The 17,958-nt window shown below is 45.2% G+C and overlaps 1 protein-coding gene across 10 annotated transcripts in view; it reads left to right on the plus strand.

Annotated features, from left to right (window-relative positions):
- The window catches only part of DAPK1 (death associated protein kinase 1), a 210,218-nt gene that overhangs the window by 146,919 nt on the left and 45,341 nt on the right, over positions 1-17,958 (plus strand). For all 10 annotated transcript variants that reach the window (XM_032164451.2, XM_058444796.1, XM_032164450.2 and 7 more), the window contains 8 exons: positions 195-287; positions 2,717-2,836; positions 3,284-3,382; positions 4,129-4,227; positions 5,608-5,706; positions 6,742-6,939; positions 8,372-8,569; positions 13,976-14,074. In XM_032164451.2, the coding sequence (XP_032020342.1) occupies positions 195-287; positions 2,717-2,836; positions 3,284-3,382; positions 4,129-4,227; positions 5,608-5,706; positions 6,742-6,939; positions 8,372-8,569; positions 13,976-14,074 (1,005 nt within the window). The remainder of the gene's footprint in view (positions 1-194; positions 288-2,716; positions 2,837-3,283; positions 3,383-4,128; positions 4,228-5,607; positions 5,707-6,741; positions 6,940-8,371; positions 8,570-13,975; positions 14,075-17,958) is intronic.

Raw genomic sequence — 17,958 nt, forward strand, 5'->3', positions numbered from 1 at the left:
TCTTTAAGCAAATGCAACCCAATCTGCTGTAGGACTGCCCACCCTGGGAGAGTACGTGCTGATAGCAATGAACACGATCTCGAAGGCTTTGTCGTTTGTACTCATTTGACAATTGTTACATAAGCTGTCTCTCCTCCTCTCACCCTACCTTTTTTCTCCCCGCCCTCCCTTTTTTTTTTTTTAAAAAAAAAAAGCAATCCGTTCGCTTGATATCACTGTGCCAAAGATTATCCAGGTCGTTCCTGTCCAGAAGTAACATGAGTGTTGCCAGAAGCGATGATACTCTGGTAAGCAAACCCGTGTGCCCTGGTGCTCCTTTCTCAGCACTGGTTACTCAGAATGTCCAAGCTGTTCTATTCGTTCAACCTCCCAGGAACCTGAAGTTGTGGAAATGGCAAGCTTATTCTTGATCCCCTCGGAGGGGTTTGGGGGTGCTGATTTATGCACCCTCTTGCTTCTTTCCTCTTTTTTTCTCTTTAATTTGGATGATGCTGTCCCCCGTCATAGCCCCATACCTCTAACACTACCCTCCACCTTGTTGCAAACATAGGCACAGACCACCCCCCCAACACACACACACACACACACGCACAGCAAATGCACACACACAGAGACACACGCACTGATATTTTGGTAAAAGAAAGGTTAGCCAGCAGAAGAGAAAAGAGCTTATCCTAATTTGCATGAACTGTAGCCACTGACATAGAAGAATCTTGGTTAACAGTAGCACAGGAGGGACAGACAGCCGCCACTCCCTTCCCACACACTCGCACCAAAGAATCAGGGAGAATGCAGTGCTGCTTGCTGATGTGTCTCCTAGCAGACTGGAAGGCCAAACCTGCTTGCATGATTGGCCTGGTGTTGACTGCCCAAGGCCCTTGAATATAACTCCAACTTTCTTAGTTTTAATGTGAACTTTGAGAAAGTGGCAAAGATTTATCAAATTTGTTGTTCAGTACACTCTAGTTATTTTTCTTTGTAATTAGAAATGCATTCATTTTCCAATTTCTGGCCTTTATTTTCCCCTCTAATCCAAACTGAAACCTAATCACAGATAAGCTCTTCAGATATGAGTGGAAGCGTCCGAATTCAACAAGACTTTCCCCTGACAATCAAACAACGGCGCTTTGTTAAGTCAGGAGGTGAAGGGGACTCCAGACAAGGCAGCCACAGTCGTCCTGCGGGAACTACCCTGCCCCTTTAACTGAACAGTCAGCATTTTCCCGGTGGAGCCAAGTACTTCAGGGTGGGAACTGCAAACACCAGCTCCCCTTTTTTCTCCTTAAGTTAGTAGCTTCACTGAGGCTTCACATCGAGCCTTGTGGAGTGAAATGGGATTGGAGATGTTAAAAAAAAAAAAAAAAAGGCAAAAGAGAAGCAGGTTAGGGCGAATAGAGAAGAGGAGGCTTTGTTTGGGAATTGTTAGAGGGTGGCTGCGCAACCAGTGAAAAGATAAAAACTGTGACTCTAAGTAAGATAATGAGAATGATTAAAGATTGCAAATTGAAATCACTGAATATTCAACTGGGAGACAATACATGTGTCACAGTGAAAAGTTTAGGGTAGAAGAGGGACCACGGGTCTTATAGGAGCTCCAGGTGGAAAGATCCCCTCCCAGAGGTCAGATTCCCTCATTTCCATATTCTAATCATGGGGATGAGTCATAACAATCTGCTTTATTCCTTCTGTTTTCCCCATTTCTCTTGACTTGCACTTTCATGTAAATGCCTCTTAGTCATTGACTTGAATTGTGATCGAAAAGCAAAACCAGTGGCATTCTTAAACATGCATTTTATACAAATATTACTAAAACCCACATGAAAAGTGTGTGGATTCAGATCTATAGAGAAGAGAAAGCAGATGGAGAGAAATGCTTTCTCCATTCTCCCCCACAAGCAGAGATTCAGCCTCTGTAGATACACTTTTCCAGATTTGAAATTCCATTGGTCATAATTCTATGTTTATAAGTTCAGAAATTTTGTTTAGGATTTTTCTAGCCGATTCCTTAGTTTTAATGTGAATTTTGACAGAGTGGCAAAGATTTTTCCAGTTTTTGTTCACTACTCTTCTGGTTATTTTTCCTTTGTAATTAGAAATGCATCAGTTTTCTGATTTCTAGCCTTTATTTTCTTTATTTAGAGCCTATTTTTTTAATTTTTATTTTTCTGTTTTTTATAATTGGGACCAGCTTTCAGAGATTTTTGCCATGTTATTCTATACCTAGCAATGGAAGAAATTCAAGTGATCAGAAAACAATTAGGTAATTGGAAAAATTGCAAATTGAGAATATCTTATTCAAAGGCATCATTTCTTTGCTGCAATAGGCTTTTCTTTTTCTTTATCCAGGAAGAGAGTCTGTGTTATACCTAAAAATTTTCACAGTGGTTTTAGGCACTATGTTTTGACAGATTCTTAAGAAACAAAGGGTTACTTGTCATCATCATTATTTGAAATCTGGATCTTGGACACTGTGTCTCTGGGCTATACTGCAGGTGACATTAAAGCCCAGATAAACAGTAGATAGTGCTTGTTTGCAACATGGAAGGAGCAAAAATTCCTTCCTAGGTCCCTCTGTGACTGTATGGATTTGGGGAGTAAATGGCTTACTTTCCTCCGAATGCCCCTGTTAACAAGTGAGCACAGGTTTCTTTTATGTTGGTAAGAAAAGCATGACTAGCAATGTAACTCTGTTTCCATCTTGGCTGTCTCTCTCAAGGATGAGGAAGACTCCTTTGTGATGAAAGCCATCATCCATGCCATCAACGATGACAACGTCCCAGGCCTGCAGCACCTTCTGGGCTCATTGTCCAACTATGATGTTAACCAACCCAACAAGGTCTGGTTCTGTTCTGCAGCAGGGTAGAGGGGTGGGTCACAGTGACCTTGCCCTTCCATATCCAAGGAAAGACCCTATCTGCTTCTCCATTCTCCCTTCCAATTGGAAGCTCCATACTGTGGGGAAAATCACTTCTGTTTAGAAAGTGATTTGAGTTACAAATAAGGTCTTTTTGCATTGAGGGCCTTCCTTCATTCACATATTATATCTCTACCCATGAAATTTTAGATCTTCTCATCCTGCTAATGAAAATGTCCCCGATGATGAGAATCCAAAAGGGGAAGGAAAGGTTTTATACCCTTCCACCTGTCTTCTCTTCCTGCCATGCAGTGGTAGCTCTATGTCTGTTGAGACAGGGGAAGGTGTGTGGGAACAGCAATCGTCGTTTGGGCTTTTCCTTTCCTACCAAACCTGAAAATTAGTAATTTTTTTTCTTGCCTTTTCTAGCACGGGACACCTCCATTACTCATTGCTGCTGGCTGTGGGAATATTCAAATACTACAGTTGCTCATTAAAAGAGGCTCAAGAATCGATGTCCAGGATAAGGTCATAATTGTTTTTATTGAAATGAATTGAATTTTAAAGTATTTTCAAGTGTCTCTTAAATCATAAGGGTAACAGAGGAAAAAAATGTATGTCATAACTTATTTCTCACTTTCCTGTAAAGGAAGATGAGCTGCTTTTAAACAGCTTGGTACAGCCTGACACATGCGTTAAAGAGGCAAACATTTCTCATTTATCTTCCTCTTGGCGCTGCTGCTTGACATCAGCATTTCTTTGTACACTACCCAGATTTTACTTCTTACCGATCACATTTACTCAACAATGTTAGATGTCACACATGAAAAAGTTTTATTATCTAATTATTCTCATCAGAAATGTGTTTACCTGCTTCTGTAGATGTCAGCAGAGCTGTAAGTGGAGTAGATCTGGCCCTCTGCAGTGAGGGAATCCTAACCAGAGTGGGGAGATGAGGGTTTGCAAACATAAAACAATTGTTTATAAGCAATTGTTTATTTTGAAATCATTTTTGATTTACAAAAAAAAGCTGGAAAAGTAGTACAGAGAGTTCCATTATCTGCTTCACCCAGGTGCCCCTAGTGCTAGCATCTTGTGTAACCACGGTACGTTTGTCAAACGTGTAAAATAGAATGAGGGTTTTATTCCTCTGGGAAGTTGCTCCTCTGGGGTTTGTCATCACACAGGAAGGGAAATACAGTGACTCTGAGGGATGCATGCGTCTGGTGCTGTCAGCTCTCTAGAAATGTGACCTCAGGTTGATTTTCCTGCAGGGCGGGTCCAATGCCATCTACTGGGCTGCTCGGCATGGCCACGTCGATACCTTGAAATTTCTCAATGAGAACAAATGCCCTTTGGATGTGAAAGACAAGGTAAGGCCACTTCTCTTAGGAGGAACATGAGGAGGTAGTAAGTGGATGCATGTGAGTGTGAGTGCTGGCCTACCATGTGCATCGGGACCCAAAGGAAAGGAATCAGGACCAGAATTCACCTGCAGAACATTTAAGTTGGAAATTTCTTGTTGCCTGTGGTTTGGTGTAATACTGAAATCAGCCTTAAGCCAAAATCTTTCAGGTAGTTGCCATAATACGCACGCATTGAATTATAATCCCCGTAACATAAAAACCTCAAAGTTCTAGTAGAAAGACAACCAGACAGAGACCTCGGTCTCTATTCGATTTTCTTCCTGACTCAACCTTGTGCTTTTAAGTGGATCTCTCCCATTCTCTTCTTCTTTGAAGTGGCTGACAGTGCTGACCTGACAATCACAGACACTAGAAGATATTAATGAGACAATGCACATAAAGTAATAAAGTAAGGCTTTTTTTGGCACAACGGTGTTATAAAAGTTACTGATTTATCAAGATACTTGTTTTCATACGTGTGTGTTTCATTCAGTTCACACAACAATTCTGTGAATTAATTGGCTGTGCTGGAACGTGAACCTGGGATTCCTACCTACTCATCCATGATTTATTCTACTGTACGACACTTCTCTGCTTCCAGTACTGGCAGACTAATTCGACACTTAGTCAAGCTGCCACACACAGTTGCATGGGTTGTGCACTGCACCATATCTGAGGGGTAACATTCATATCAGAGACACACATTTATTATGGCAGTTATCTGGAAGGTGGCAACACTATATCTTGTTTTGTCTTCTAAAATTTGTTTATTCTGATGATTTTCTGTGAGGTGGATAGAAGTAAAGTATCTTAAAGGATTTGCACCTGTTACTAATTCACAGAAAGTTATTACATGGGCAAATAGAGACACTCTTTAAAATTTCTGAGAAAATATCTGGCAGTATAATAAAACAAGTTTCTAATCATAGGCAATGAAATGAGAAGCTTGTTAATAAATAAACTTGTTCATTTAAGTAACTGCTGAATGATGAACCCAATAGTAAAAAGAGAATGTTATGTTTAAAAAAGAAGAAAATCACACAGCTAGAAGTATCAGCACATAAAGAAGATTGAGAACAGCTGTCATGGAAAAGGGAGCGCCTTCTCCTGAGTTGTTTGCACTTCACAGGATGAGCCAAGTGTGTGGGCTTAATACTCATTGTGTGGTGGACACCCCAACCTCAGGTCCCCATCCTAGCCACTACAGGGGCATCTGCCCGAGGTGGGTGGGTGGAACCAAAGGGGACGGAGAGGAACCAGGCAGGCCTGGGTGTAGGCCTTGGGTTCTCATCTCCATAGCCTGCTCACAGATGTGGCTCTGAATCACCAGCTCTTTTACTTCTGCAGTCTGGAGAGACGGCCCTCCACGTGGCAGCTCGCTATGGCCACGCTGACGTGGCTCAGTTACTGTGCAGCTTCGGCTCCAATCCCAATATCCAGGACAAGGTGGGTCGTGGCTGACATCCTCCCTTCCTCTGCTCTATACGTGAATGTACAGGCAGCCAGATGGTACAGTCGGGGCCTTTAGAGTTTTATCCAAGCTAGGTTTTCTGTCTTCCACTACCGAGGGCAAGGCTCAAAGGACAGGGACTCAAACAGAAGTACTAGCTAAGGTGTGCAAGGTGCTAATGCCAGGATCGGGTCTAACCACTTCATTCATTCATGCATTCAATCTGCTGAACAGCCCTATGAGGTGGATTACTGTAATCATTCTCATTTTAGAGATGAGGAAATTGAGGCAGGGAAAGTTTCTGTAACTTTCCCAGGCTCACAAAGCTCAGAAGTGGTAGAGCTGGGGCTTGAACACACAGTCTGGTTTCAGAGTCCTCGTTTGTAACCACCGCACGAGGGTGGCCTCTCATCGGTGCATATATGTATCTAACGATGTTGATCCTGAAGATACAGGCCTCACAGTCTATAAGGACTTCCCTTGACTTTTTGAAGTGTGGCTCTCCTAATTATTTTCTTGCCAAAGCAACAATACTGTTACCACCCACCTTGTGTTATAAACATGTCAGAAAGCTAGAGGCATCAAGGTTGCTGGAAGAATTCATGCTCAGGGAAGTGCTCACCTACTATTAGTAGTTTCAGATAAAGTCAGCGAGGCACTTATTAGAAAGATGCTATAATGCACCTGCACGAAGGCTCTGTTGTTCAGAGAAGCAGGGCCAATGGTTTCAACGGGCTCCTGAAAGTCAATTGTCGGTCATATGCTGAGAAAGCCAAATTCATCAAACACGCAAGTGTCGAGGAAGGAAAACTAATGAAGGAGAGACATCAGATCTACCTCTTAATGCTGGTGGCTCACACTCATGTTGTTATTTTATTCCAGATTAATATTTCACTCCAATACCTATGAGGTGTTTCCCTCTGCTGCCTTGGTTGCATTTGTGCCAAATTTGACAGCGACTCTCACCTTGCTTTATACTTTGTTTCTCATTATTGTGTTCTCCTCCTCTCTGTACTTGTCTCCTTGGCCAGGAAGAAGAAACCCCCCTGCACTGTGCTGCCTGGCACGGCTATTACTCTGTGGCCAAAGCCCTTTGTGAAGCCGGCTGTAACGTGAACATCAAGAACCGAGAAGGAGAGACGTCCCTCCTGACAGCCTCTGCCAGGGGCTACCACGACATCGTGGAGTGTCTGGCCGAACATGGAGCCGACCTTAACGCTTGCGACAAGGTGCCTTATGGGGGAAGACTCATAAGGCACCTTGTCTTATGAGTCACTGGGAAGTGATCTAGGGGTCTAGAGGGACCACAAGACTCCTCAGTTTGTTTCCCTAAGATAAACTTGAACGCAGCAAACTGTAATTACCCCGTCTCTTCTCTGTTCCAAAGATTCTGTGAACTTTTCTATATCGTATTTAATAATTAATATTAATTTGTGGCACATAACAAAATTCATGAATTGATCAATTGACTTTGGTCTCTAAATAATTTTTAGCTTTTTTAGCTTTAGAGCAGGTACAGTGATGTCCACTGAATCCGAGACAGTTCTCATTGAGGACTAACATTGGCAACACACTATTAATTTTTAGATAAACAAAGAAATAGATGTTTTACTTATTTCTATCATCTGCTGTGTTGTAAAAAGACAATAAACCACTCTTTTCTGGCAAGCGCGATGCTAGACCAGGTGTTCCATGTTTTTAATTAAACAAACTCAGCCTCATCTGTTTTTATTGTGATCTGTACTTAAAACAAGCCTGTGATGTTGCTATATGCGGTTAGATTTGGGATTCTGTAGTTAATTTAATATCCGCCCTTTGTGAAGTTATTTTCTTGATACAGAGCAATGGTTCTGGGTGGGGGCGACTTTGCCTCCAGGGGTGTTTTATAATGTCTGGAGATACTTTCTGGTTGTCACAACTAGAGATGGGGGTTGCTATTGGCGTCTCATCGATCCCAGCCAGTGGTGCTGCTAAACATCCTGCAGCTCACAGGGCAGCCCCATCGACAGAGAATCACCCAGCCCCAAATGCCAATAGCGCTGAGGCTGAGAAACCCTAGCACAGTAGGTTTTAGAAATGTTTCAGAACTCTCCACCCAGCGCCTAAAACTCAACACATCTGTTCATCAGGGATTCTGTAATAGGTAGAATGAATGCCCGGGCTGGTTTTTCACAGGATGCAGAGGTTACACATGTTAAATCTGCTTCTCATTTATATGACAGCCCTTGAGCAAGTTATTTCACAATACTTTCACATTTTTCCTGGTGCAAAGTAAAATAATAGGCTCTCTATTTAGGAATTGGCAGAGATTGCTGGGCAAATGTTTTTAAAAGTGTTTTACAAATGCTTTGATTAAAGAGGCCATTGGAGTGTCAACAATTACTTATGTTCTATCTGATTGTACTGCCGAAGCCTAAATGAATCAAGCTGGTGTTCAGCTTAGGCTGTGATTATTTAGAGAGGAACATGTAAAGCTCCGCATCTTCTGCATCCTTACCCCTGCTATAGGAGTAAAGTTTCTTCATTTAAATCCTCCACTAGGCCTTTTAGTAGTGATCTTGTTGCCAATTAAACCTCACTTGGTGGCGGCAGGAAAGGTGGAGAGACGGAGGCCACATGCCCAAGTGAAAAGCTCTCATGATCTCTGGGGTTTGTTTCCAGGACGGACACATTGCCCTTCATCTGGCTGTGAGACGGTGTCAGATGGAGGTAATCAAGACTCTCCTCAGCCAAGGGTGTTTCGTCGATTATCAAGACAGGCACGGCAATACTCCCCTCCACGTGGCGTGTAAAGATGGCAACGTGCCTATTGTGGTGGCCCTCTGTGAAGCAAACTGCAATTTGGACATCTCAAACAAGGTATGCACAGAGAACAGGATCCCTACAGCTTCCAACTATGTCCATCCACCCGATTCTGGGTCCTGATTCTGTGTCCTCCCGCCTGATCCCGGGTCTTGATTCTGTGTCCATCCCCCTGATCCCAGGTCCTGATTCTGTGTCCTCTCAACTGATCCTAGGTCCTGATTCTGTGTCCTCCCACCTCATCCCGGGTCCTGATTCTGTGTCCAACCCCCCTGATTCTGTGTCCTCCCACCTGATCCCGGGTCCTGATTCTGTGTCCAACCCCCCGATCCCGGGTCCTGATTCTGGGTTCTCTCACCTGATCCTAGGTCCTGATTCTGTGTCCATCCCCCCAGTCCTGGATCCTGATTCTGTGTGCTCCCACCTGATCCTGGATTTTGGCCAAGTTTCTATTTGCATGTGTTTGTTGTTGAAAGTGAATATTACTTATATGGACATGTACTTTTTTATAGGGTTTTGCCATCTTTTTTTTTTTTTTTTTTTTTTTTGAGACGGAGTCTCCCTCTGTCGCCCAGGCTGGAGTGCAGTGGCGCAATCTCGGCTCACTGCAAGCTCCGCCTCCTGGGTTCCCGCCATTCTTCTGCCTCAGCCTCTCCGAGTAGCTGGGACTACAGGCGCCGGCCACCACGCCCGGCTAATTTTTTTGTATTTTTAGTAGAGACGGGGTTTCACCATGGTCTCGATCTCCTGACCTCGTGATCCGCCCGCCTCGGCCTCCCAAAGTGCTGGGATTACAAGCGTGAGCCACCGCGCCCGGCCTGGGTTTTGCCATCTTAGGTTGCATTTTACATGTGACTTTTGAATAATTTCATAGATAAACAGAAAATTATTATAATAACAAGTACTTTTTGCATAACTCAGTGTACACTGATGGAAATCCCGTGTGTGTGTGTGTGTGTGTGTGTGTGTGTGTGTGTGTGTACATGCCTGTGAGCATGAGGCTCTGTAGAGGAATCAGACATGGTAAAATTGTAGCATCTTTCTGGAGCACTAAGTCTTCAAGAAAATGTCTAGTGACATTAAGATTTGATCCCAGGACTGTATTTCTCTTATTTTATTTATTATCATTATTTTTTTTTTTTGAGACAGAGTCTCACTCTTGTCACCCAGGCTGGAGTGCAGTGGCCCAATCTTGGCTCGCTGCAACCTGTGCCTCCTGGGTTCAAGCGATTCTCATGCCTCAGCCTCCTGAGTAGCTGGGATTACAGGCCCGTGCCACCATGCCCTGCTAATTTTTGTATTTTTAGTAGAGACAGGATTTCACCATGTTGGCTAGGCTGGTCTCAAACTCCTGACCTCAAGTGATCTGCCTGCTTCAGCCTCCCAATGTGCTGGGTTTACAGGCATGAGCCATCACACCTGACCCTATATTTTTCTTCTTAGCTTTCCGCATTGAGAGTTTTGTGGGCAAAAGTTCCTAGTACCTTTTTCTGTGCTAAATAAATGTGATAAGACCAAAGAGATGCTATCGTTTGGTGAAAAATGGAGAAACGAAAATAACTGTGCTTTTAGGTTCATAAAAAATGTTGACTTCTATATTTTAGCCACCACTTTCCCTTTTCTCTGAATTCCATATAGATGTTCATTACCAAACAACATAGAATATTGCAGATTCCTGTGATTTTGGCCCTGTAGCTGTATTAAAGACAAGCATTATGCTGTTATGATTATGCTAAAAATGAAGTCCAAGCACAATTAATTTTTTAATTTCAGGAAATGTTTATGAATGGCATATACAATGCCAGTAGGATTCTAGTATGGTTTGTCGGAGGTAAAAGGATATCTGAAACAGCTGGAAAGTTACACTTTTATGGAAACTTATTCCTTTTGCATGTTATGTGATTAACTCAAACAGAAATTGAAATTGGTAATTTCACATTCTGAGACTGTGTGGAAAGGCAGTATCCCAGGTTTTAGCCATTAGCTGCTGGTTGCTTTCTTAGTTTGTCCCGTTCTAATCTTGCCAAGTCAGTTGTGTAAGTGGCTTAAGGGGAAAGCCAAGTGAAGCATGAAGTAGCATCAAGACCTTGGGTTTCCGTCTAGGATTCTTTAAATGAATCAAAAGCAGCTTCAAGGGACATCTGCACTTATTTGACTCTCTGTAGACATTCCCACTGTGCGCCCAGGGGTCTACTATGTGTGCAGCATCTAGAATCAGCTCTCCCCTGTGAGAGGAGAGAGGAGGAGCTGAGCATCTCATGGTGCTTTGCCCTAACCTAAACAGGGAATGTGTTCTTCCCAGTTTCACTCCATACCTAAATGCACAACTTGACTTGTTAAATACACTCTTTAAAAAATCCACAAGACAGTCCCAGACTTTCATGTTTTGAAACAACTGGCTTATTTACTGGAAAAGTCTCACATTTTTCAGGCTACAAATATCTATAAGTAAAGTCAATAAATGCTGACATAAACTTGCGTAATCACTGTCTATGGCAGAGCAGCTGTACATAGAGGGCCTTCTGTAGACGATTTTGTCATTGAATGAAGCTCAGCTGATGTGAAAATCATCAGTTCCAGTTTCAACCCCTTGGAATTAGCAGCAAAATTCAGACCCGTAATTCAGAGCCCATCTGGACAGAAGTGTGCTGGCTGCACACAAGCTCTGCATCTCTGCCCCTGCAGACAGGCTCCCTGGGTTGGCTTTGGCACTCCCATCATCAGCACACCCTGACTTTGGGGATCTCACAGCTTCTTCAGAAGGGTTGCTGTCAGGCTTGTTTTGCTATTTTTTTTTTTTTTAAAGGAAAGGTGATGGGGGCTTTAGAAGGGCTTGAAAGAAGCACAGGTACGTAACAGAAGGCATCACTTCCCACCAAAGCGCATCCAGCTTTCTAGAGATTCACTCAAGTAACTGATAGTGAGCGTGGGGTGGCATCCATATTCTACAAGGAGGCTGTTGCTCTTTCTCCATTGCATGGTCTTGCCTTTTCCTTATCTGGATTAAGTTCCTCCAGAAATAAAAATGGCCATTCAAATTCTACCCTGTCACCAGTATGTGACAGGACCTCATGGCTATGTTTGATGCTCATGCAGTGAAACAGACGTTTCTGCATTCTTCCTCCTTCTTGTATGGAAATCAGGAGAGTGGCTATTTAACTTGCTGTGTTAGAAAGCATGGAAAGGAAAGGGAATAGATGGCGCAGAATGCATGGCCCTTACCCATTTGTCCCTCTTTGAGTCGGTGCTTCCCATAAGGACAGACAGAAGGCACGCTGTGCACACGCACGCATCTGGGAGGATGAGAGAGGACTCCCTGCCTGTCAGGTGTTTATCGAGGCCCTTCCAGGGCAGCACTGTGCCCAGCGCGGAGGGAGGAACTCGTAGATGCCAAGGTGAATGGCTCTGCCCTCAGGCTCCTTTTAGAGACACTCACATTCAGATGTAGCAGCGTCTCCTGTTGTCATTGCTGCTGTGATGGGCACAAGGTGCTCCGGAAACACAGAAGCAACAATTCATATATTAAAGAAATCAGGGAAGGCTTTTCAGAGGTGATCACTTAAGATGACCGAGGCTTTGACAGATGGAGAAGAGGGAAGCCTGTTTTCCACCAAGGGAAGCCAGTGTGTCTGCTGTGGGCTGTCACTGACACACAGGGTGTGTGGGGTAGGTATTTAGGGAGGGGGTTATGGGGAAGAGAGAAAATGAAGCTGGAGACATTGGGTCCAGGTGGTGGCAGACCTAGAATTTAAGGCTAAGGGGTTTGGTGTCATTCTGTCCCAACCTGGGCCCTTCAACAGTGGCCATTTCCTCTGCCCTTTTCTTCATCACACTCTCTTCCTCAGCTTTCTTCCCTTCTAGAAAACTGTGCATTCTACAACCAAAATTACATCTCTCTTACATTGCATCTTCTAAACATTTCACCCAGTCTTCAAAACCTTCCCTTTTCCTTCTCACGTGAACTCTAGAATGCTTGAAAGCTTAGTATCTGTTTTCTGCATTACTGCAGAAGATAATAATAAAGAAATATGAGCGTATCCCATACTGCAGCAGTGTTTACACTAGCTGGGAATTGGAACTGCCTAGCGTCCCCCCTCGGTGGCTGAATGAATCATGAGAGCCACACAGTGGGTGCTATTCAGGCATTCACGAGAATGTGATCCCTCCCGTTACAGGCATGGAAAAGTGTTTCCAATCTACTGTTAGGTGGACAAAGCAAGGGACAGAGTGGAAGGTGGGCTATGACCACATCTGGGCTGTTTAAATTATTTCTCTCCTGTTGAGGATTCATAGATAAGAGCTTGGGAGGAAATGGACCAAAATGTTAAACAGGGACAGCTCTGAGCCAGAGAGCTTGAGAGTAAGGCAGGAGGGGAGAAGGAAGTTTTTTATTTTGTATTATATGTTTTTCTAGGTTGCTTGGATTTTTAAAAAGAGCATGTGTTAACTTTATAACAAAAACTGATATTTAAAAATACATAGCATTAAAAAATTCCCAAACTTTCTCAGTTCACAACCTCCTCAGGGTTTCAGTAATTATTTTTTCATGGTTCCCCTAGATCAAAAGAAATCCCTAACAGTTCTGTTCATTGAGTGGTTCAGTCCAAACAACTTAGTAACCACTTATGTCCTAACAGCTTAGCAGCAGCTGAGAAAGGTAATACACATAAACGGAAAGAAAACTAATATTTTCTTTTCCTTCTTCCATGACCACATTACGTACAATCTGATGAGCGCTCCCGTTGGGCACTGCACTTCTGAAACCTTGGACTCAGAGTGGACACGGCCTCATTTCCTGTCCACAGTGATTTCCTCAAGACTCTTGGTTCCTCTCAGGGCAGCCACCAACCCCCTGCTGTGAAAGACATGATGTCATGGAAGGCAGGGTGGTGCAGTCTAATGATGACACTCTGCACCACTTCAAGCTAGTAGTTCACCTGGTCTCAGAACCACGTTTCTTATCAAAAACTTTAGATATTCCTGGGCACCCCTAAGAATTCAGTGCAGTTCCCTGGGGTACCTTGGCACAGAATTTGGGAACCGCAGGCACAAACAGGGCTTATGGGCTTGTCCTGGGATTTTCACTAATTAGGATGTCTTCAATATCTGTCTTCCGTGTCTTCTTCCCTGGCTGTGTCTAAATTTGAACTATGGTGCAGATCTTGCTGGAACCCTGGACCTTGAGCCCTTGGCTCCTGTGTCCTTCAGGCCAACACAGGAGGAAACTTGAACTTAAGTTATCTTTGAAGTTGTATTTTGAAGCTCCTCTTTTAACTGCAAAGTACTTGGAAAGGTTCTCCTGGCTGGCCTGCCCCAGTGGAGAGCAAGTTTCAGGAGAAGGGAGATGGCTCCTTCCTCCTTTCTGGTGGGCCCTGACCCCTTCCTTAAGCTTGTATCTCCGGAATGTCATCCTCAGCAACTGTGTGAGAAGAACGACCTTTGACCTTTTTTCTCTCTTCCCAGTATGGACGAACACCTCTGCACCTTGCGGCCAACAACGGAATCCTAGACGTTGTCCGGTATCTCTGTCTGATGGGAGCCAGCGTGGAGGCGCTGACCACAGTGAGTGCCCACAGGGCTTCGTGCAGGAGGGAGCTGCTGGGAGCCTCTGGCGCCTCCAGAGCAGGAGGGACAGGGCTTGCATGGCAACTCTGCATTCTAAAGCAGCCAGGCTGCTGTTCAGCCGCAGCTCCTCCGTTGCAGTAACACAGACATTTGCCCACACATGCCCAGCCTAATGTCTCCTTAATGTTCCTCCTCTTCTCATCTCACCACACCCTGCTCTGCCAGGGATTCCGCTGCTTCCCGCTGGGCTTTTTGTTTTTCGTGTCACACCAGGGCCCGTGCATTGTGGGGTGTGTGTACTTCCCCTTCCTAAATGCTCCTCTGCCCCAGGGCGCTGGAGCCCCTGCCCTTTAGAAGGAGCTGGGGGAGGAAGAATCCTCAGTGGGTGTTGGGTGCAGTCTCCACGTTTGCCCCACAAGACCAGGCTGCCGGGTGCCATAAGCAGGAGTTGCTTAGAGTCAGGCTTTGCTTTAGGCCTGTGGAGTATTTTAAGTGAGATCTGTTCAGTTCCCTCACTCCCTGTTCCGGATGCCAGACCTAGCACCTCCCTGCTGAGGAAACCCTTTGATTCACATTTCATGAAATACTCAAGAAGGAAAATGCATCAGCTAATAAGGTATGGTTGCAATTTTATGGCTGCAGTGAAATATTACCATTAGAGTACTTGCCGGCCTGAGAGTAGGCTGACCGTCCAGTCTTTGTGGGAGAGTCACAGATTAGAGCTTTGCTGACAGAGCATGATTCTCTGAGGAGACCAAGTGGTGCTTTAATGTGTCAGCCAACCTCAGGCCCTGAGGCTGGAAGAGAGCCTCATTTCCTGGAGATCATCCAGAGGTTAGCAAACCATGGCCCACGGGCCATATGCCACTGCTGGTTTTTGTAAATGACGTCTTATTGGGACACAGCCATGCCCAAGGTTTGTATTGGCCCTCGCAGCTTCCACGCCAGGTGTCAGAGCTGAGCAGTTGTGACAGAGACCATATGGGCCACAGAGCCGAAACACCTACTTGCCTGGCCCTTGACAGAAATTGTTTGCTGACCGCTGGGGCTAGGATGTCACCTCCCCGTATGCACTCATGTTACCGGGATGTCATTCCCTCCCCAGAAGGAATAGGTCTGATCTGTGCAGTGGGGGGCCCAGCTCTGTGCCTTCTCTGCAGGCCCAGTTATTACCAGTACTTCACATGGGATGAGGCCCCTTTCTGGGGCATGTGGTCACCCACCACAAACGCACACACCATACCCACATCACCCTGCTGTGCCTGCCTTGCTAGATCTGGTTGGCCATTGTCAAACCCTGCCCAGCCATGCTTGGGCACAGGTTCCAGTTACTCCCTAACAGAGCATTTATATGCATTTTCAAGACGAAGAAATATTTTTGTCCTATGTGTGGCCTCATGAAAGACCCAGCCAGGCCATTATTGGAGATGCCAGCAGCTGACGCTGCTGATTACCGCAGTGCGGGTTGGGGCTGCTGAAATGTGCGGCCCCCTCTGTGGGGTCCCTCCGTGAGCCGCGGGCCCCTCTGCCCTTCCCTACGACATCTGTATCGGTGGTCCCTGCCTGGCTCCTCCTCAGGTCCCTCCGTGCACCTCCTCGCTCTCCCGCTTCCCACCGCAGGAAAAGCGTCTTCTGTCCCCAGGACCCTCCCACGGTGCCCAGAGCTAACCTCGGAGCCGCACCTGCAGCGCTCATTCTGCAGCCCCCTCAGTCACTCTGCACACACCGCACCCGCAGTCACTCCGCACACACTGGGGGCGCGGTGAGAGCAGGGAGTCCAGAGGGACAAGACAGGCGCGCGCCCCTCAGGAGACTTCTGGAAATGGGAGAAGGATGCTGACCTGAGAGTCATAGCCGTCAATTACAGTCACTGAATGGGACTGCGTGATGACAGGAAGGAGCGGGTCCTGAGGGCATGGACAGGGGCTGGGGGTGCCCCTGCGGGAGGCATCGCTGAAACCTGCAGGCCAGGCGCCGTCTCTGCCAGACAGAGTCCCGGGAGGATCGCCCTGTTCAGGACCGGGGCTCAGCGGCTTCCAGTGCCCTCCTGCGGTGGGAGCGCAATGTCTGGAGCCGGCGTGGAGGCCCAGGAGATGGGAGGGTGAGCAGAGCTGGGTGGGCCCGGCCTTCCCCGCAGGGAACCGGGGCTTCCTCTCCCGCAGGGCAGCCAGGGGAGGGTTCCGCAGGGCCAGGGAGACCCTCCAGAATGGAGGGCCTTACTGGGGACGTCGCCCTCAGAAACGTGACCACACCACATCCCTCGGTTTAAGTTTCCTAGCAGCCACATGGAAGAAGGAAAAAGAAACGGAGGAAATGAATTTCAATAATATATTAGCACAAGGTATGCAAATATTATCATACTAACCTGTCAATAAATTTATTGATTGATTTATTATTTTATATTTTCATGGGGTACAAGTGCAATTTTCTCCACTGGTATATTACACTGGGGTGAAGTCAGGGTCTTCAGTGTGTCCATCACTGGAGCAAAGCACACTGTACCCACCAAACAAACTCCCATCCTCCATGTGCTTCCCTCCCCTTCACCCCTCCAAGTCCCCATTGTCTATCATTCCACACTCTTCTTCCCTGTGTACACATCATTTAGTGCCCACTTTAAGTGACAGCATGTGATATTTGGTTTTCTGTGTCTCAGTTGTTTCACTTAGGATAACGGCCTCCATTTCCATCCATGTTGCTACAAAGGACGTTATTTCCTTTTCTTTTTTCTTTATTTTTTATTTTTTTGTTTTTGTTTTTGTTTTTTGAGACAGAGTCTCGCTCTGTCACCAGGCTGGAATGCAGTGAGGCAATCTCGGCTCACTGCAACCTCTGCCTCCCAGGTTCAAGTGATTCTCCTGCCTCAGCCTCCCAAGTAGCTGGGACTACAGGTGCAAGCCACCATGCCCAGCTAATTTTTGTATTTTTAGTAGAGACAGGTTTCACCATGTTGGCCAGGATGGTCTGGAGCTCCTGATCTTGTGATCCGCCCACCTCGGCCTCCCAAAGTGCTGGGATTACAGGCGTGAGTCACCGCGCCCAGCCTGATTTCCTTTTCTTAATGGCCAAGTAGTATTCCACTGTGTACATATACCACAATTTTTAAGTCCAGTCGTCTGTTGATGGACACTTAGTTTGATTCCCTACCTTTGCTACTGTGAATAGTCCTGTAGTGAATATACAAGTGCAGGTATCTTTTTGACATAATGATTTATTTTCCTTCAGGTAGATACCCAGTAGTGGGGTTGCTGGAACGAATGGGAGTTCTATTTTTAGTCATTTGAGAAGTTGCCGTGCATAACTTCTCTATGATTTCCATAGAGGTTGTACTAATTTACATTCCCACCAACAATGTATAAAAGTTCCCTTTCTCTGCATCCTCCCCAACATCTGTTATTTTTTGACTTTTTAGTAATGGCCATTCTGATTGGTGTTAAGGTGATACTCATTGTGGTTTTAACTTGCATGTCTCTGATGATTGGTGATGTTGAACATGCTTTTCATGTTTGTTGGCTGTCTTCTTTTGAAAAATGTCTCTTCATGTCCTTAGCCCACTTTTAAGTGGGATTATTTGGGGGTTTTTATTGTGTTGAGTTGTTTGAGTTCCTGGTACATTCTGGATGTTAGTTCCCTGTCGAATGTAGAGTTTGCGAATATTTTCTCTCATTCTGCAAGTTGTCTGTTCACTCTGTTGATTATTTCTTTTGCTGTGCAGAAGCTTTTAGTTTAAGTCCTGTTCGTCTATTTTTAGTTATGTTCCCTATGCTTTTGAGGTCTTAGTCATGAATTATTTGCCTAGACCCATGTTTAGAAAGTTTTCCCTTAGTTTTCCTCCAGTATTTTTATAATTTAAGATCTTCCATTTAAGTCTTTAATCTATC

Source organism: Hylobates moloch, unplaced genomic scaffold (genome assembly GCF_009828535.3).
Source record: "Hylobates moloch isolate HMO894 unplaced genomic scaffold, HMol_V3 SCAFFOLD_10, whole genome shotgun sequence".
Classification (NCBI taxonomy): Eukaryota; Metazoa; Chordata; class Mammalia; order Primates; family Hylobatidae; genus Hylobates; species Hylobates moloch.